The sequence below is a fragment of the Hippocampus guttulatus genome, chromosome 14 (assembly GCF_054856545.1).
Source record: "Hippocampus guttulatus isolate MCC_2025c chromosome 14, RoL_Hgut_1.0, whole genome shotgun sequence".
Lineage (NCBI taxonomy): Eukaryota > Metazoa > Chordata > Actinopteri > Syngnathiformes > Syngnathidae > Hippocampus > Hippocampus guttulatus.
In genome coordinates, this window is record NC_141274.1 from 13314182 (window position 1) to 13335691 (window position 21510).

At 48.6% G+C, this 21510-nt stretch overlaps 1 protein-coding gene across 1 annotated transcript; it reads left to right on the top strand.

The window, feature by feature from the left end:
• The first annotated feature begins 1110 nt into the window (after positions 1-1110).
• Positions 1111-21240, top strand: LOC147195201 (uncharacterized). The gene is made up of 46 exons (XM_086129442.1): positions 1111-1152; positions 1246-1267; positions 1543-1803; positions 1894-2160; positions 2268-2537; positions 2652-2912; positions 3299-3559; positions 4015-4275; positions 4343-4603; positions 4686-4946; positions 5030-5290; positions 5678-5938; positions 6019-6276; positions 6356-6622; positions 6736-6993; positions 7069-7326; positions 7462-7722; positions 7794-8051; positions 8368-8628; positions 8708-8968; positions 9050-9319; positions 9491-9748; positions 10178-10438; positions 10539-10802; positions 10898-11161; positions 11642-11896; positions 11972-12241; positions 12358-12618; positions 12689-12946; positions 13354-13623; positions 13723-13992; positions 14067-14330; positions 14456-14713; positions 14871-15131; positions 15349-15606; positions 15686-15946; positions 16379-16636; positions 16888-17154; positions 17571-17834; positions 17957-18226; positions 18335-18598; positions 18759-19019; positions 19137-19427; positions 20209-20448; positions 20525-20566; positions 20809-21240. The coding sequence occupies exons 1-46, from the start codon at positions 1111-1113 to the stop codon at positions 21084-21086; spliced, it is 11409 nt and encodes a 3802-aa protein (XP_085985568.1). The 3' UTR covers positions 21087-21240.
• Positions 21241-21510: the final 270 nt, after the last annotated feature.

Consider the following 21510-nt stretch of genomic DNA (forward strand, 5'->3'; position numbering starts at 1 on the left):
TGTATGTATGGATTATGTCTTTTGTTACAAGATGATTAAAAAACAAACAAACTTTAACTCACTTAATTTAAAACTTTTTTTTTCTTTTAATGATACTCGAAAAGGACAAAATTGTCGTCAGTGATTGGCACACAGAGATTTCAAAATTTCTGACAAAATAACCTCAGGATGGGAGTGGTACCACCGCTTGAAATGGAAATGGGAACTAACTAGCCGGTAATCCCATCTATTTTCTATAGCGCTTGTCCTTATTAGGGCCGCAGGTGAGCTGGAGCCGGATGACTTTGGACAAGAGGCGGAGGACACCCTGGACTGGTCGCCAGCCAATCGCGGGGCACATATTGACAAACAAACCAAAACATTCACACTCACATTTACACTCGAGTCCATAGTGAATTTAATGCATTTCGTGTGGTATGAAAGGAAGTCAGAGTACCCGGAGCGAACCCGTGTCGGCATGAAAGACCATCAAAAAACACCGCACGCAAGTGTGAGGCGCATGTGCTAGCCACAGCGATATCACGGTGCCCGAGTGATATTCCTTATCCTGAAAATCCTAAACCAAATGCTGACAGATATGTCCTGATATCGTTTTTTTTTTTAAATCCCAACTCCATTCCCCCGAAATGGTGGCTGTAAACATTAATCAACATGAATCAAGGTCATCTGAGCATCGTTTTGCCTAAAACACACCTGAGCGTCGATCATCTTATTTGCTGCGTATGAGCTTTTTGTGATACCGACATTTTAAATGATTTTCCCCGACAGTCCAGTTGTATTGAACGCGTGAGCGCAAAAAGCCTTCATTACCTCACGAAGAGCAAATGAATGAATGATTGGCTAAGTTGATGGGAGAGGTGTGAATGGACGATTGGGCGGAGAAGTGAAAGTGGCCCCCACCTAACCGTCCCCCCTTTTGCTTCCTTCTCATGGTGACAGAGCGCCCGCAGGCATCCACCTGTCCTCGTTTTAGGACACCCTGATTGGTTGCTGCCAAGTTGATCTGCACTACTTGCTCGGAAAAGATTTCAGATCATCGCTCGAAACAGCTGGATGAGGAAAGCGCAAACGGATAGAAACTCTTCAAGGAATGACAATACGATTGGGAAGATGTGGATGTTTTTTTCAGCCACCCTTCTGTCTGTCGTACAGGTAACATTATGCTGTGTCATCATATTTTTATTATTATTTTTAACTGTCGTGAACTCGTGTTTGCTCATTTGTTGTTTATTTATGTATTTTTAGATGCAACGAGTTTTGGCAACAGGTGAGTGCAGTCAAATTTATAAGCTCTTTCAATAGCTTTTGGCAAACAATCATTACAGAAACACAAAATCCATATTAGCTCTATTATTAATCAATATAATAACACTATTTTTAAAAGAACATTATTTTTATTAACAGTTTTATTTCAGAAAAAAAAACCTCCACATTATTGCTCTTCTATGTTCGTTGTCTGGTCTTGAATAAAAGTTGTTTTGACCCAGCATTAAACTGATGATGATCTCCATTTAAATAATCCCAATTTCCTCCCCCCCACAGGATGTAGCATTGTGTCAGTGACATCTCCTTCAGCATCATCGCTGAATGTCGTATGGAGCGAAGACGTCGGAGCTTCGGTATATTTACTGGACTTGCGAGTGGTCAACTCCACCAGTATTGCCCCCGTGGTGGTGATGCCGTACCCACCCAGCACTCAGAGGCTGGTTCAGGGTTTACGACCAGGCCACACATACCTGGTCACAGTCAAGGTGATAGCGTCTTACGTTGTTGTGTGCACAGACACTTACGTAACCATGACAGGTAGATATTGTTTTTAAAAAAAAATCCGTCGAGTGATATTTTCAAAGCTTTTCTCGTACTCAACGTTTTTTTTTTTTTGCCTTCCCACAGTACCGGCGACATCTCAGATCACATTTTCTAGAGCTATTTCAAGTACCTCGATCATATTCGAGTGGTCGAGTGTGTTCGGGGCCGACAGCTACACTTTGTTTGTGGAGGAGTTGTTCAGCACCCCCACAAACAAATACAACCGGACCTTCACGACTTTGAGCGGACAAATGGACGGCTTGGTTCCATCGACGACATACATCTGTTGCATTCATGCTTCCAACACGGCAGGAAGTGGCGCCAAAAGTAACATTAGGACGATCACGACCTGTAAGTCTACTCAGATTGTGGGCTTTAAGAGGAAAAAAAAAGTATGTTGTGTTTTTTTTTTTTTTTTTACGTTGCACCCCAGTAGCGTTTCTATTTTGTCTCCAAAGTGGTGCAGCCGCCAACCGGCGTGACTCTTGTCCCCACCGGAAAGAGCACGGCTCGAGTGACGTGGGACTCTGTGAATAAAGTTCTGCTTTATCAAGTGACCGTGAGCGACAATGAAAATCCCAGCAACGCACCCGTCATCATGAACACATCGTCCGCCACCATGGATATCAGTAATCTAGAACCCTGCTCCAGTTACACCGTGGCGGTATCGTCGGTCAACGTGTTCTTAGTACCGGGGGAGGCTTCCAATGTCACGCACACAACATCCAGTGAGTATTTGAAAATCTGTTGATAAGAGAGACGGGCATTTGACCGAAATTCCTCTTCAAGGCTAAACCTCCGCAGTCCACGCTGCTGAAACGGATTTCTTTTGTCTCGTTTAGCCATAAATCCAGTGACATCCCTCGCGGTGGTCTACAGCTGCTCCGGCCGTATGGCGACGGTAACATGGGATTTGGTGTTTGGCGCCAACTTGTACCGAGCCACGGCCGTCGACGGCGGCGGCGCGTCGCTCAACTGCACATCGGCCTCGGACAGCTGCCGGATCACCGCGCTCAAGTGCGGCGAGCAGTACAGCGTGCACGTCACGGCAATCTCGGACGACTGCGAGAGCATCGCCAACACCTCCGCCGTGTTCGAGACGGGTGAGTGCGGCCTGGACGGTTTTCGGCCAACACCTTCTCATTTCACTTTGTTACCTTCACACACGCGTAAATCCACGGCTCGATGTCACCGATAAGTTGGCCCAGTGGGATTTTGTTTTGAGCTTCCTCCGATTGTTAGCTCGGACTTTTTTCTCACGGTCACACCCTCTCATAGTCAATACGAGCGGATACCCAACACCATCAATTTATGAGTTCTTTACACTCTATTGAAGGGAGGCGGATTTCTCAAAGGTCAGAGATCACATCAAGGGGGAAGCACGCAATCTGCTGAAAGAAATTTAACGTCTGCGAAGTGTCGTGAGCCTGAAATGGAACCAAAGAAGAAAAAGACAAAGATGAAAAATGTCCTTTTCTCATTTCTCCAGTGCCCTGCGCGCCAGCTCACACTCGGACCAACCACGACTGCTCAAGCAACGTGATCCTCTTTAGCTGGGAGCCAACCAACAACACTTTTTACTACGTGGCCACGGCAGAAGACAACGATGGCCAAATGACCGAGTGCCGGACACAAGACAGCGCCTGCTTCTTCACCAATACAGGCTGTGGTCAATTCTACACGTACACCGTGTATGCCGTCAGCTCCGAATGCAACAGCCAAATGAGCCGACCTGAGTTCGTCCGAACCTGTGAGTAGCATTTCGCCATCAATCATCTAGCTAGCTTTTGATTTTGATTTTTTTTTTGCCACTATTGCTCTAAGAATTCTAGCAACATCCTGGATGACTACGGTTTATGCGACTCATGTGTATAATGTGCGATGTATCCTACACGGTATTGAAGACATCGGAACGTTGATTATAATACAGTAAAAAGTGAATGTCTGTATTCCAAGTTGAACATTAACTCATTCAGTGCCAGCCAATTCTGGACCAAGTCTGAAAAGATGTTTAAAAACGTCTTTGGGAGTGAATGAGTTAAAGAAGACTCAACATTTCCATTCTCTTGGGCTGTGATTGGATATACTGATGGGAGAACGTAATTACACGGCCGTTTTATTGATAACCTTTCATTTTCTGTTCCTCCTCAACATAAATGTGCGTTTTGGACGACTGAAACGACCTCAATCTCAACTTTCTCGCAGCTCCCTGTCTTCCCGCCAATGTACAGACGTCAGCAGAATGTCACTCCGAAACCCTGATTACTACGTGGGACTCCGCCGCAGGAGCTCTGTCCTACACCATCGAAGCACAGGGCAACACGGGAGAAACCTACAACTGCACCTCCTCGTCCAACAGCTGCGCAGTGACCGGCGTGCCTTGCGGGGAACACCTCAGCGTGTGGATCGTCGCCTCCAATGACAACTGCTCCACCGACAGGGTTCTGGGAGAGGTGGCGCAGACTGGTATGCACTTTGAGTTAAAAGATTATTAGTAGTATAGCCTCATTTCTATACTCCTTTATCTCTCCAGTTCCTTGCACCCCCACCATTGCGTCAGCATCAGCCAACTGCAGCCGAGACTCGGCAACAATCGCCTGGACGACAAGCATCGGTGCCATATTTTACACCGCGGTCGTTCAGGATATGGATGGAAACTTGCACGGCTGTAGTTCAGCCGCCACCGAGTGCTTGGTGGGAGACCTGACATGCGGACGGAATTACACGGCCCGCATCATTGGATCCAATTTCAAATGTAACAGCAGTGACAGCGATGAGATTGCGTTTCGTACTGGTAAGAATAATTGAGCGAACGCGTCCATCGCGTGTCTCGTGAAGCACCGCGCATATATTTCCTCTTTCAATGTCCTCCTTAGCACCTTGTCCTCCTGATAACGTCGAAGCATTCAGAGACTGTGACGCCAACCACGCTCTGATAGTCTGGCAGAATCACCGGTCCGCAGGCAACTACACGGCGACCATCGAGGATCCGAGCGGAGCTCAACTCACGTGCAACAGTGAGACCGTCAACAACTGCAAAATCCCCCATTTGCCTTGCGGGAAGACATACAACGTGACGGTCACTAACAATGATGGAAGCTGCCATTCTATATCGACATCAGTCAGCATGGACTCAGGTACTGCAGCGATAACGTTTTGAGCTGTTAGCGAAAAAAAAAAAAAAAGATGAAAAGTAATACATGATGTTGTCTTTTTCTAGTACCGTGCGGCCCGGAGGATGTCGAGGCGGTCATGAATTGCCCTACAGGCGAGCTGACAATGACCTGGAGCAACTCGGTCCCTGCCGACAACTACACGGCCACCATTTCCAGGGGGTTGGGTCAGCCTCTATACTGCAACTCCACAGAGACTCGGTGCACCAGAGGAGGGTTAGCTTGTGGCAGCACTTACTCCGTGACCATTGCAGCGGTCACCGGGACATGTTACAGTCTGCCCAGTACCGAGGCCATCGTGCAAACAAGTAAGAGACCGCAAAATGGCGCCAAAGCCTTGTCTAGCGCAGGAAGTAGTTGAAAGAAGTATGATGAAGTGATATATGAATAGAGGAGCTCGACTGTACTTAGTTATTATTACTGGATCCAAACTCGTTAGCTCTCAAGCTAGCTGGAGTGGAGACAATCGTAGGATTTTTTTTTAAAGCTGCATTTTATAGACTTGCTGGTTTTTTTTTTAATCATTTAAATTTGGGTTGTGAATGTAGGTTGAGGTTTTTGTAGAAAAAAAGGAGGGGCTCATTACTTGGCAGGGCTCAGTCCCGATTCTCCAAGAAGGGCTCCAAATTCTTTTCGGATCTGTCATACAAACTTTTCTTCACCTCACTCTCTCTCTCTCTCGTCTTTCCTATCAGCGCCGTGCCCTCCTACACCCGTCATTGCTGTGGAAACATGCGGACCAGGTCCTGTTCCTGTCTCTTGGGCGGCCAGTGACAGCGCCAACTCTTACACTGCCGTTGCCGTGAGCGGCGCAGGCTACGCCTCGGCATGCACCACCAATGAAACCTCGTGCAACTTTTATAACCTTATGTGCGGGCAAGTTTACAACATCAGTGTGGCGGGAGTGGACAACAACTGCACAGGTCTCTATGGAGATGCTGTGCCACTGTACACGGGTAACGCGCTGACGGCGACCCTCGCTTCCACCTCATTGAAAATGAGGATGCTTACCTCTTCACTGATTCACTTCCTGCAGAGCCATGCATCCCCACCAACGTGTCCAGCCAGCTGGACTGTGCGGCCGGCCTCTCTCGCGTGTTCTGGAACTCCGATCCAAATGCGGCCAGCTACACTGTGACGGCCACCAATACGGAGCAGACGCGCACCTGCGTCAGCACTACGCCCGACTGTACACTAACAAACCTGCTCTGTGACCAACCCTATGACATTTCTGTGACGGCCACCGATGGCATCTGTGTCAGCGGCCAGAGCGCCTCAATCTGGCAAGCACCAGGTAAAGAGTTCTTTTCAGGCTACGTAGAGCAAAACACATTTTTGAGACGATTCAATCGGAACGTTTTTTATTTTCTTAGTACCGTGTGCGCCCGTGGATGTCGACACCACTTTCTCCTGCGACACCAATGACCTCACGGTCAGCTGGAGAAACTCTTCTTGGCCACTAAACTACAGCGTCACCGCCACTCCCCTCTTGGGAAATTTGACATCAGCCACCTGCTACACGGACAGCACTGACTGTAGTCTGAGTGGCCTTCGCTGCGGACAGACTTACAATGTTTCCGTAAAAGGTTGCTTTGGAGATTGCCCTGGACCGTATAGTGTCCCACAGACCATCATGACAGGTATTAGGATGCATAATTTACTAGTCTACTAGTAAAGTAGACTGGATAGGATAAGATAATGAGTTTGAATGAGCACAGTAAAAAACGAGTGATATTTATTCTGATCTGTCCAGCTCCATGTGCGCCTCAAAACTTGGAAGCGATGACAGACTGTAGCACACACTCCATCTGGGCCTCTTGGAATGCTGCTCGGGGGGCTACCTCCTACACAGCGACTATGACGGGACCAAATGGCATCTTTGAAACGTGTTCGACATCGAACCTCGCGTGTTCTTTTAGTAATCTGCAGTGTGCAACACAATACAGTGTAAACGTCACAGCTCATGATGACTACTGCGCCGGCCCCTCCGCTCGGATGACGATGACCACTGGTAATTTCTACCATTGCGATATCTAACGCATTTCCCAGAATGCAACATTTATCCTTCCGGTACCTGTTCCTGCAGGACCGTGCGATCCATTAAATGCGACCGCCGTTCTTCGGTGTGGTTCCGATGCGGCTACAGTATCCTGGCATGCCAGCGCCGGGGCCGCGGCTTACCACGTTTTGGCTTACGCCTCACAGCATCGAACATCGTGCTGGAGCATGTCAACTTCCTGTCAGTTGAATGGCCTGCAGTGTGGAGCGACATACAATCTGACTGTCGTCTCTGAAGGCAGCGCATGTAACGGCACAGGAGGCTCACAAGCAACGTTGACGACGGGTTAGTGCAAATTTCATTTCAACGTGAACTCGGCGCCCATCCCGTTGGCCTGAAACGAGGCGGCCGTGCGACGTACTGTAAACGTAGCCTAATCTCATTCATCAAAACTAAAATCTCACTTTTATTCGCTCCCAGCTCCGTGCTCGCCGTACATCGAAAGCAGCACCCAAATCTGTGGCACAAATTCCTCCACTGTGTCCTGGATGCCAGTGGACGATGCCACGGGTTACATCATCAATGCAACAGCCACAAGCGGCCATTTGCTTTCCTGCTACTCAGTGACTCCAACGTGTGCGCTAACAGATTTAGAGTGTGGTGCAACTTACACAGCCACTATTGTGGCTCAGGGAAGCCAGTGTGACAGCCCACCCGGACCACCTGCTAACATTACCGCAGGTTAGGTGCATCGTTACGGTCCATTGACCTGCCCTATGCAGCTAATTTTCACCTTGTTATCATTTTTATAGCTCCCTGCCCTCCAGCGGTTATTTCCAAGCAGTACATGTGTGGCAACAACACAGCCGTGCTCAGTTGGAGTGACACCGTTGGACGTCTCGGCTTCCGAGCCGAGATAGCTGGATATGGCTATCAGGAAATCTGCAGGACTACAAATACCAGTTGCGTAGTCCGCAATCTTCCTTGCGGCTCGGATCTCAATGTTACCGTGCAGGCCGAGGGAGAACACTGCAACAGCACCCCTAGTGTCTGTCATTCACTCCAAACGGGTGAGTCGAGCAGAGCAATAACCTCATTTTTTTACGGTTTCTAAGAAATGACTGCAAACAAGGAAAAAAACAAAAACAATCAAGACGGAACGTGTGACTGACACTGACGTCAAAGAGACGCCACGATATTTGCAAATCAAACTCCGGGCACAAGATATGGCCGGAGAGGGTGGAGTTTTGAACAGATTATTCATTTACTACTGTCAGGACATGCCGACGGTTCGAACAGCAGTGCCAAAAAGATTTTGTTTTGAATAGCAAACTCCCCTTTGTATTTTATTGGATATTCATTGTCCTTTTTTTCCCCCTTTTGCAGCCCCATGCGCCCCAGTGAACATTAGTGCCACCCTGGTCTGCTTCAATCACTCAGCCCTGGTGTCGTGGGCGGGAAGCGCCGGCGCTGTTGAATACACAGTGACGTCTACCGGCCAAAACGGACGCACGCATCAATGTCGTTCAAACACGACGACTTGTCAACTTTCACACATCCACTGCGGAGAAACGTACGACATCACCGTAACGCCTCACTCCGATTGGTGCGCTGGAAGGCCGAGTCAAGTCTACAGCTTCAGAGCAGGTGCCCGACCATCATCGGCATCGCGTTAGGCTAAATTTAAGGAAAGTTACATTTATCTGTCTTGCTCGTCTTTCTCCAGGTCTTTGCTCTCCTAGTAATGTCGCCATGTCTCCACCGTGCGAGGACAACAACACGGTGTCCTGGGCCGGTGTGACGGGGGCCGAGATGTACGTAGCCACAGCCGCAGCCGACGATGGACACACGCACACTTGCAGCTCCGATGCGTCGACCTCATGCCGGTTCACCGACCTTCGCTGTGGGCAAAACTATTCCGTCACCGTGGTGACCGTGGACCGGGGTTGTCCGAGCGAGCCGAGCTCAGCCGTGGAAGTGACGACCGGTGTGTTGAGTTAAGCTGCCCGGATGTTTTCAACACACTCGTGCGCGATTACTCACTTGTCTTTTTTTTTTGTCGGAGCAGCTCTGTGTCCACCCGCTAACTTGGCGGGCGAGGTCGCCTGTGACACCAATGCCGTGAGCATCTCATGGGACCCGAGTCCAGTCCCCGGGGTTTCTTCCATCCTGAACTACCGGAAGCTCTCTGGCACACTTCCTCCTTCATCGTGGACGACCTCAAACGCCTCACACACACTCGCGGACTTACAGTGTGGACAGCGCTATGTATTCTACGTTGCTTTCCTGGATGGGGCTTGCCACAGCAGCTACAGCCCTTCCATGGAATTAAGCACAGGTATGGAATGTTTACCTGCATTGGAGTATACGGTCAAAGTCTTTTTAACAACCCGACGACTCCTACAATCATCAAAAAGGAAGAATCCTTCCAAAGAACAATGGCCGCAGCAACAGCGGTTATGAATATTATTATTATTATCGTCGCTGAGTGTTTTCGTTCCGTGTTCAGCTCCCTGCCAGCCCACAAACTTCACCGCTCACGTGGACTGCGGGCTGAACGAAGGCAACTTCTCCTGGGCTGAAAGCAACGGAGCAGCTTTTTACACAGTGGAGGTGACGGGGGAGCACGGCCACGTGGCATCTTGCGCATCCAGCGGCACCTCGTGTGCTGTCAGACTCCACTGCGGTCGCCCCTACTCGGCCTCTCTGGTGGCGTCCACCGAGAGCTGCAACAGCACTGAACATGCCGACATTCGTTTTGATTCTGGTAACAAAGACTCCACCGCTGCCGGAAAATCATGCTTTTGACTTACTGTCCTTCAAACAAGACTCTTGTTACCCTAAAACTGCGGAACAAACTTCCACCCCGAGCTAAGAACTGTCCCTTCCTGTCGACCTTTTTAAAAAAAAATACATTTGTTTAGGCAGACATTCCAGTAGGACTTGTTTTGATTTCTTTAGTCTTGTATTGACTGGATAAAGTTTGGGACTCTATATTTTAACCAAGTGAAGCACCTTGTAAGGTGATCTCTGTGAGAGACTGATTGAGTGTTGTCCCTCCAGTGACGCCATTGTCCTCCCACAGTCTTAATCCCATCATCCAGAAACTTGAATTTTAGGTTACTTACTGTACGTACTCCACCACTGACCCGAATCAAAATTGAATCGAGAACTTTTCAATCTGTTTTTCCCATAGCGCCATGTCTCCCAGAAGATGTTGCGGCCGTAATGGACTGTTACACCAATGCGATGAACGTGACTTGGTCAGAGACCCCCGGCACGGACAACTACACGGCTTGGGCCATCAGCCTCGAAGGACACAGAGCTTCCTGCAACTCCACATCCAACAATTGCTCCATCCGTGACCTGCACTGCGGCCACGTCTACGAGGTGGCGGTCACCTCTTCCTCCGTTCAATGTGAAATCATCGCTGGTTCTGATTACAAGATCCAAGCCGGTGAGTCCTGCTTTGTCAAACCAGAAACACTTTTCTTGTTTATATGCATGGCTCTATGTCTTTTCTTCCTTCGTGTTAATCCCCCCCCCCCCCCCCGTAGCTCCATGTAAACCGGAAAACGTCACGGGGGATCTCAACTGCAGCTCCAACATCATGACGGTGACTTGGCGTCAAGTCAGTTCACTGGCTCAGAACTTCACCGTAGAAGCCACATCGGCTTCAGGTGTGAACTCCACTTGTGAAACCAATGAGAGTGAATGCTCCTTTTTGGACCTGAGCTGCGGTCAACTCTACACTTTCACAATAACGGGTCACACCAACGTCTGCGTGAGCGAGATGAGCGACCCCACAGAGATGCTAACCGGTACGCCTTCTTCAAATTCCTCTCACAATTTCCTTTTTTTTTTTCTTCTTCTTCTTCTTTCCTTCGTTGAAACTTGCTCCTCTCTTGTTCTCTAGCTCCATGTCCCCCCGGTGAGGTGTCCGCAGCAATAAACTGTACCACCCGAACAGCTCTGGTCAGCTGGGATACCGCAGCGGCGGCAGCCGCAGCTTACGGCGTCCGTGCTACTTCCGCCAACGGACACAACTCCTCCTGCAGTGAGATGGGAGCGTCGTGCGTACTTGACAGCCTCGTCTGCGGACAGATCTACTCGGTTGTGGTGGAATCCATGCATACTGGGTGCGCCGGTCCGGCTACTGCTCCAGTGTTGCTCGCTACAGGTGAGCCCGAAGTCGCACTTGTAGGAACGTAACCTTTTCTCACCTCGAAACTCGACGACTTATTAAAGACGGTGGACGAAACCTATTTTGCAGCAAAATTATGTACAAGAACACAATCGAGCAGGGACGAATATGACAATCGTAACTAGTTAACTGGAATAGTAAGGTTGACCATTTTCACGAAGTGGATATTTTTAGAGGAGATTAAATTTACAATCTGTACGCCAGCTACTTTATTCCACGTTGTCCACGTTCTTAAGATATAAGAAAGTATTTACAAAAATCGCGAGGCATTTTGTGACAATATGTAATAACAGCAATGAAAACGTAACCTCTTGAGGCTTGTGAGAAACACATTTTCATTTTTATGAAGAGATTTTTTTTTTCTCCCCAGACACATAAGTGGAACCCGTTGTGTGTCCACTTCAAATGGAAGCATTTTGCCTTAACAAAAGAAAACCACCTCATCTCTCTCCCCAGATCCTTGCGTTCCCATGAACGTTTCGGTCTCCTACAGTGTAAATGATACCCGGGTGCTGTGGAGTGCGGCAGACGGGGCAAGTTCCTACTCAGTGTGGGCCGGAAACGATCAAGGCCGGGTAGCCGCATGTAACAGCGCAGAAACCAGCTGCCATCTGAGCGGCCTGCGCTGCGGTCAGATCTACAATGTTACTGTGACGGCACACAACCGCGGTTGTGATAGTTTGACCTCTGACGCCCACCGGTTTATGACAGGTGGGTCACACTATCAATGATGGGTGTACGCGATAATCTGGTCGCTGTTGGGAAATCCTTTGTGCCGTTTTTCAGAACCATGCCCACCAAGCAATGTTTTAGCCGATATGGAATGTGAGCAACTTGCGGTGACTATTTCCTGGGACCGGAGTGCGCTCGCTCAGGGTTACGTGGCCTATGTTTACGACCATTCCGGCCGCTACGTTTTGATGTGTGAGGCGGAGGGTACGACCGCCAGCTGCGCTGTCTCGGGACTCGTGTGCGGCACCCAATACGACACGCGGGTCGTAGCCTTGGGAGAGGAGTACAACAGCTCTGACAGCACCGCCGTCACGTTGACATCAGGTACAGACATGCATAAAGGCTATAAATGTAACATCGCAAAACAACTTTATATCATTTCAAAAGCCTATTCCAACATTGGCCTTTAGAATATAATCATGTTGTTCTGAAATCTGCAGCGCCTTGCCCACCGGCCAGCATCGAAGCCATTACGGACTGTGAGACCAAATCTGCGATCGTATCCTGGCTCCCCGGCCTTGGAGCCGCGTCTTACGTAGCTGATCTAACAACCTCATCGGGCCGCACGGCAACATGCGCCACCAACGAGACCCACTGCCTTCTCGGATCTCTGCCGTGTGGCGAGCAATACAACGTCTCTGTGACGAGTGTGGGAGACACCTGCGACAGCACCGAGCGAATGTCAGGATATCTCACCACAGGTACCGTGTGATCTGTTAAATGCTACGCAGGCGAAACCGATTTCACCTTTTAAAACTCCTCAATTTGCAGAGTCCTGTGTCCCGGTCAATCTGTCCATCCACTTCAATATGAGCGAAGCTCGCGTCACGTGGTCTGCAACAAGAGGCGCCGGGTCTTACTTTGTCCAGGCTGTGAGCGATCAGGGTCTGACCGCAACCTGTAACAGTACTGGAACCCAGTGCAGTCTTACTGGCTTGCGGTGCAGTCGGGTCTACAACATCACCGTGGCAGCGAAAAATGACGTGTGCAACAACACCGCGAGATCAGAAACGTACCGCCTCGTGACAGGTTAGTCGGGATAAACTGAAATGATTGGCTCTTAACCAAGCCCTGTCGCCGGGGGCATTTTTAGTCTGTTGGAGGCCCAAGGCAAACCCAGTCAAGGGGGCCTGACGTTCCGCGTATTGCACTGACAAAAGTGTACGTTTCTCCCCAAAACAAAGTCTTGGTTGATAAAGTCCTTCAAATCCTTTTTGAGGGATATTCAGTAACATGTGAATCATCTCAACACTTTTACTGAGCATTCGTGAAGATGTGAGTTACTGAAAAGGATGTTGTGATTGAGTAAACATACGGTACCAATTCTCACCTTCCTATTAGCCGCGGCTTTGACGCCACCTTGTGGATTCTTGGAGAATTTTAGAAAGACCGCAAAATTAGATGAGTCACAAATGATGATTTTCCTGTCGTTTCAGAACCTTGCCCTCCTACCAATGTTCAGGCCAATGTGGAATGTGAGCAGCTTACGGCGGCTGTTTCCTGGGATCAGAGTGAGCTCGCCGTGGGTTACGTCGTCTACGTTTACGACCGTTACGGATACTACACCTTGATGTGTGAGGCCGGAGATGGAGACACCGGCTGTGTTGTGTCGGGACTCATGTGTGGCACCCGATATGATGCGTGGGCCATAGCCCGAGGAGAGGAGTACAATAGCTCTGAGAGCGCAACGGTCTCGTTCACATCAGGTACAGTCTTGAACCCACCTTTGTAATGTCTGGGGCTCCTTAACAATTTGATGTGGATTGGAACTGAATTCCCAAAACGTTTTCATTCTCTGTTCCTAGCTCCGTGCCTGCCGACCAACGTAAATGTCCAAGTGGACTGTAACTCCGACGGGGTTGCAGTGGCGTCCTGGAGCCCTCCTTACGGCACAGCAAACGTTTCCCTGACAGCCAGCGGAAGTCTTGAGTTTGCCTGCCAAGCCGAGCGCGACAATGGGTTGAGCATTTGCAATCTGATGGGTCTGGATTGCGGCGAAACCTACAACCTGAGCCTCACTGCCAGCAACGACGACTGCAGCGTCACGTCACATATGCACTCGAACTTCACCACGCGTCGGTTTGCCCCCCAAATCTGTATTCAAGGCTCTCATGTCCAAAGTTTGACTGATAACGCATCAATTCCGCAGGCCCGTGTCGACCTCGGTATGTTGGTGTTGCCCTGCCGTGCGGTTCTGAAACTGCTGTCCTGTCCTGGGAGGAGAGGCCTGAAGTGGAACTTTACATGGGAAGCGCTGTTCTTAGCTCAGGCGGGGAGGAGCATTGGTGCAACGCTACAGGTTCTTCCTGTATGTTCCCAGACCTCTCCTGCGGGGAGATGTACAACTTTACCGTCAAAGCACTGAGTCACGGCTGCTGCAGCCACGCCAGTGACTCTGTGTACATTCAAACGGGTATGAAAAACGAAACTTACCAATATTTTGGGTTACCCTCTTTACCGATGAAACAGTGGTTTGTCTTTGACTGGAACGCGCTAAATGATGCAGGTGGCTCATGACTTTGTCTTTCCTCAACTCAGAGCCTTGCCAGCCTGTGATCGTGATGGCTCGGTCTCCCTGTCAGACCGAGGAGCTGCAGCTGTCCTGGAATCCCGCTGGCGGTGCGGCGTTTTACCTCATCACGACCGCAGGAAGTCTGGGCTATGTGGGGAACTACAATACCACGCAGACCAGCCTGACCGCTGCTCTACCGTGTGGACAGAACTACAGCGTCATCGTGCAAGGACAAGGCGGCGAGTGCAACAGTGACCCAAGCAGCCCTGCCTTTGTCAAAACGTGTAAGATCTCGCGACAGTAGACCACATACGGTGGCTGATACGATCTCATTTGATAATTGTCAGTACATCTTCAAAATGTTTTCTGTGCGTGTATCTCATCTCATGACAATGCTCGGTTGCATTTGCGATTGCGTTCGCATCCTTCCTCCATCCGCAGCTCCGTGCATCCCTCGTGATGTGATGACCCATGAGCAGTGCGGGGCAAACGCAGCCGCCGTTTATTGGCGGGCCAGCGATGGCGCCATAACATACGCCGCAGAAGCCATCGGTCTTGATGGACACAGCCACTGGTGTTACAGCAACCACAGCAATTGCACCTGGTACGACCTTCACTGTGGCGATGAGTACACCGTCCTGGTGATGGCAGAGGATGAAGACTGCGCCAGCCTGCCCAGCAACAGCTCTGTCATCTACATGGGTAGACACATTGAGATAGAAGTGCATTTTATTCAACACGTCTTCTTCCCTCGCGAACCTTAGATGTTCTTTGGTCTTCCTCTTCCTTCTTTTACGTGGCGGCTCATTTTGAGCATCTAAGCATGTCCGCGTCTTCTCAGCGCCATCCTCGAATATCAGATACGGAGACTCCTGTCTGACCTCTTCTATGGCATTTATTCCGATTTTTTTTTTTCCAGAACCATGTTTGCCCCAGAACGTCCTTGCTTCTGTGGACTGTGAGGTGAACGCTATCTCGCTGAGTTGGGATGCCAGCAATGGAACAAAAATGTATGTGGTCTCACTTGACACGGAAGGCCAAAGTGTTATGCACAGCACCAATGACACCGAAGTGCACTTGTCCGGCCTTAACTGTGGGGAAAACTACAGCCTCACAGTGACACCTCACAACCATTACTGCGTCGGTATGACTAGCGTAACGACTCCCATACAGACCTGTAAGTCAAATACCACTAAAACTCGACGTAATCACCAGAAGCTGTGAGGTTAACTTCATTCATGTCTTGTCTCTTTAAGGGCCTTGCCCACCCAGGGAGGTCTACACCATGAAGGACTGCCTTTCTGGTACTATCATGGTTGCGTGGCAACCCAGCAATGGGACAGACCACTACACGGCCACCATGGGCTCTGTCAGCGGCGTCTCTCAAAGCTGCATGTCATACTCTGGCGAATGCAACGTTTCTGGACTGACCTGCGGACAGAACTTTGCCGTGTCCGTCACAGCGTCCAACCAGCTGTGTAACGTCACCTCCGTAGCAGATCACAGTGTCCAATCAGGTGAGGTTTACGTGCCTTGTAACCATTCAAAACTCAAAATTGCACTCTAATTCTGGCCATGGTATGAATACATTTGCGCTTCACCGTACATCCGTAGATAGTAAATTTAATGGCTTCAAGATCCTTGAGCTTTTGAATAGCCAACCAGCAGAGCAAAAACATGCATGTGGTGAAGACCCTCTTAGTCATTTAAGCTAACAACGCAGGCTAGCTCTTAGCCTCTGCCGCGACATACAAAGATTTTAGTAACTCAGTTGAGTTATCACCTTCTTATTATTCCACCGTATCAGGATGCTATAGATAGAACTCAAAAAATTTGAAAAGGTGAATTTGAGAACCACAAATCAGCAGGGGATTTATTGTACCAGAACATCATACTGGAGTGATTGGATAGTTTCTGAGACTATTTTGTTGTCTGTCATCCCCGTTCAGTGCCATGTGTTCCCGCTGACGTCTCCGTGACGAAGGACTGTCATAGCAACACCGCTGCCGTGTCCTGGTCTGCCAGCGACGGTGCGACTCAGTACTTAGTGACGGCCTCCTGCTACCACGGCAATGTCAGCCACCAGACCCCCGACCTCAACTATCCTCTGAATGATCTCACGTGTGGTAGCCGATACTCCATTCAAGTGGTGGCTATGGATGACAACTGCTCCAGTGTTCCCAGTCAAGTTCTGATATTTGACACAGGTGAGGGGCTCCTACAAAGACCACCATGCTATGAGTTGATAGCATTGTTAGCATGGTACACGGGGACCGATTTTTAATATCGCGGCTATTTTTTTAATGCGACACCAAAAATCTAAATCCGCGCACGTGCATTGTACGTGCTTGACAAGTTAAGCTAAGTATCGAGTGACATATGCTAGCTGCTTAATTCGTATACAACTAGAGCCAAAAAAAAAGTGTTAGCACTGAAAGGCATGTCTGTGTGTTACCAGCCCCATGTCCACCCCAGAACGTGACCACCCAGCTCAGCTGCATGTCTAATAATTTGACGGTTTCTTGGGACTCCGTCGGGTACGCTGACTACTTTTTGGTCTGGCTAAGTGAGGACAACGTACAAGGCGGTGGTGAGACCTTTAACACCACCGGCAATGAGTGTTCCACCAGTCACCTGAACTGTGGGAGCAGCTACACCGTCCAAGTCACAGCAGTCAAAGGAGATTGCCGGACGCAATCCAATCGGAACTACAGCATTTTGACAGGTGCGGAAGCTCACCTGTAAAATTCATTGTTCCTTGCACACATCACTCAGCAGACCAAGTCCCGCCTTTTAAAGCCACACACATACAAAGTTACAGCTATTATGGTGTGATGGAATGTGAGTATAGCAACCCCAAGTGGGACAAAAATAATACCTGCACTAAAATCAAGTATGATCCGTTACTCAATTAATTGATTGGACAATTGGTCAAATAATCAATTCTAAAAATATTCAACTCAACTTTTGACAAATGAGTAGAAACCTCAGATGTGTTTTCTCTAATGTCGGGAGTAAACATAAAAAGTCACAAATAAATACACTAGTAAAATACAGCTACCCGGAAAATCTACTCAAGTCCAGTATTTGTACTTTACTGTTCTCCGCCCTCCAAGTTCAAACCACTTTTGGTTTCTCCAGCTCCGTGCCAGCCTCAGGGCATCCAAGGCAGCCTTGACTGTGTGACCAATTCTGCCTGGATCTCATGGGACTCTGCCCCGGGCGCCGACTGCTACACCGTTTTAGCGATCGGGGAAGATGACAGCACAGCCAACTGTACCACCTGGACCAACACCACCTGCGAGGTGGAGGACTTGGCGTGTGGTATTCTTTATCACTTTAGCGTGACTGCCAAGAACAGCCAGTGCGACAGTTATCCCAGCGCCACCATTGACTTGCAAACAGGTCATTGATTTTGTCTCACTAAAAGTTCCCATTTTTGCTCTGCTGCGTGCCAACTTGCGAGCAATTTCTTACTAAGGGTAATCTTATTAGAGGTTTACCGTGATCCCAAATGCCTTCCCCAGCTCCCTGCTCCCTCGCTGGCATCACGGCCGTCCCTGAATGCCACAACGCTTCCATCCTCGTCATCTGGGAGCTCGCGGAAGGCGGCGAGGGAAACACCGTGTACACCGCCACAGCCGAGGCCAGCGACCGCACGTACCTGTCCTGCAGTGGCACCGGCACAAACTGCACCCTGCACGGTGCACAGTGTGACCTCCACTACACCGTCATCGTTGCCGCTTCATCAGACCGGTGCAGCAGTTTGAGAAGTCCGCCTTATAGACTAAGCATGGGTACATACAGACCTTTTTCCTTTTTGGGGGGGGATTTTTGACAAAGCCGTTGAAAAGTCTCACATGTTGGACCAGACAAAGTTCTCAGAGTTCCAATGTTCTTCTCAGAACCGTGTCCACCGAGCGAAGTGAATGTCAGCGCCTCGTGTGAGGACCACAGCGCCCTGGTGTCCTGGACCTCCTCTCCGGTCGCCGCAACTTACCATGTTGTCGCATCGGCTGCGGACGGACACACGCATACCTGCAGCGGCTCCTCTTCCACTAACTGTAGCTTGTCTGGGCTGCATTGCGACGAGCGGTACGCGGTGCACGTGACAGCCAGTCATGAGAACTGCACCAGCATGGCCAGTCACAATGTTACCTTCAGCACGGGTATGTGCTATACCGACTACTTATGTCAACTTGAAAACCCTGCCTTGAATCATTTATCCATAATATTTTTTTTCCTCATTTTTCATTATCCAATCTCGCCGTGTCAACGTAGGAAATACAAACAACAAATAATCCATGATTCCTTCCAAACCTTGTGCAGGTCCCTGTCAGCCCGAGGGTCTCTCGGTTACCTTCCACTGCAGTAATGAGTCTGCAGTGCTCTCGTGGACCCCCAGCGATAACGCTGTGGACTATTACGGCTGCGCTCAGACATGGAGTGGAGAGATGCTTTACTGTTACAGCACCTATCCCACCTGTACCATTTCTAATCTGAACTGCGGGACTCTTTATAACTTCACCGTCCAGGCCTCGGACGGCACGTGCAACGGCTCCTTCAGTGATCCGGTGCAAAGAGGAGCAGGTAGCTACTGTTCAAATGCGGTGGTAAATGCAAATGTGGTGGTGACGCATGTTCATTTGTTTCACTTGTCAAGTTAAAAATGGTTGATCTAGGAAATTCTCCCCCCCGCCTTTTCAGGCCCGTGTCCGCCAGACGTGGTTGAAGTGCAGCCTATGATGATGTACGCGGAGATCCAGACTTTGCAATTCACCTGGACAGACATCAGCTGCGCATCCACAGAGTACCTGCTGAGGTTATCGGGGAACCTGCTGGGAGACAGCCAGGCCCGCTTCCAAGTGTCTTCCTATTGGACAACCAGGACCTCCTTCGAGATCCCGCTTCCCTGCGGTTCCTACTATGTGGCCACAGTGGAGAGCAGGAACATGGCTGGAACCAGCAACCAATCTGTGCCTCTCCATGAGACAACAGGTAGAACGTCTACGCTCGGTGGTCACTTGATTAGGTACACCGCAATCAAATGGGATCCGATATAGGAACGATTGTCAGCGACTGTTAAGATTTTGTTGTTGCTTTGTTTTGTTTGTTGGATTCTGTTTTCTTTTTAAACTAAAATCAACTCTTGGGACTGTTTCTATACCTTTCAAATTGCAAAAGTTTTTTCTTTTTTTTTTTTTTTTAGGTCAGAGGCATAATAGAACCAGAATAAAGTAGTGTTTTTAAAATTCTAAATATGATTTTAATGTACATGATATGTACATGGAAATAATATGATGCCTTTATTTGAGAAAAATACATTTTTCTTGTAGGTTCTTATTTCTTGTAAAGGCTCTGACAATTAATTTTTTTCTCAAAAAAAATATAAATTTTGTTCATCCGAATTATTTTGAACCTCATGTCACAATATCACAAAAAATGCTAAGGTGCTTGCTAAAAGTCATCAAAATCCACAAAGGTTGGATTGAGGCTTGTTTTTCGACTTGTTTGTTGAATTTATCGTTTTCCATAAATGTTCAAAAATTGCTTTGGCAATTATGCTAGAAGGCATTTGTAAGGCAATTTTTATTTACTTTTAATTTTTAATCCCAGTGTCATGAAAGTGAATACATGGTAATTATCGAATGGTTTAACCTTTGTTGGGATTATGTGGGGGGGGGGGTTCACGGAAAAAGGTCTCCCCTCTGGTAAATTATGTCACATTTTTTAATAAAAGATTTAGAAGCTCTCCTCATCTCTCATTTCTATCCCCCAGCCCCATGTCAACCGTCCACGGTGTTGTACAGCAGCAACAGCTCAGTCGCTAAAGTTTCCTGGAGCCCTTCCGTGTTCGCCACCACGTACACCGTGTACAAGCACAACATCTCACTCAGCTCCCGGCTGTGCACCACCAGCGGCCTGGCCTGCTTTCTGCTCATCAACATTGCCTATTCAGACCTGCTGGTCACGGCCAGTAACGCAGCCGGGGAAAGCCGAGGGTCGACTGTCGCGAGCGGTAGGAGCGAACGCTGACGTAAAAAGTTTGAATTGCACAATTCACTTTGCAGAATCTAATCCAGTTTTGTCTTTAGTGGTGTCGCACGAAGTCAGAAAACGAGACCTCAGTGAGAGTGGTAAATTGTTTTTCCTCTAATTTCATGCAAATGAATTTTTAAAAGTTACTGATTATTTGATCAATTCAAAGGTGCCACCTTTTGAATTATTGAGGTCACATTCAAGGATATGTAAAATATATTCAACGGAGTACGTTTTGTTTTTTTTAATTTGAAGGCAGAGAATGAGTTAAAAACAACGGGAATGGAGTTGGCCCACTCTAATTCTCTAATCGTGTGTCTTTTCCGATCGTCTTTTTCAGAAGTTCCTGTGTTAAACGTCTCACTGCTGACCAATTCGTTGGTCATGGCGGAGTGGCCCCAAGAAGACGTTGCGAATCACAGCGCTTACAAGCTAGTGATCTCGCAGCAGCGGGCCAACTCCGAGTCACCCCAGGAACTCATCGTACTCGGACAAAGCTACATCCTCACTGATCTGAGCCCCAACTCCACTTACTGCCTCACCGTGTCTGCCTGGAGCGAAACTAACGTTGGACCGGCGTCGGATTCTGTGTGTTTGGAAACAGGACAAGCTAGCTAGCAATCATTGAGTATAACACCACCTATTCACACACACCAAGCCTGATCATAATGTGACAGATCAAATCACACGACGCCTTGTAACTTTAGACCTTGTAGCATACAGGAAAGACTTGTTTAGGGGTCGTGGTCTTGGTTGTGCAATGCAACATTTGGATACAAGGAATTAAGTTTTCCATGTCAACTTCAGTAACTTTTGTCCATATAGTGTATATTAACTGAGTGACACAATATGCTGATGATTGCAACATCTTTCTGTGATTAAAACCCAAAAATCCATTGTGAAATAGTGGCTAAATTTTTATACTGCGCGGGTTTGTCTATTGACTAATAAATATATACATTTGTCCAAGGGTCCCCAACCGCCGGGCCGCGGTTTATTTTGAAAAATTACCGGATTCTCCGTTACATCCGGCTGTGTCACT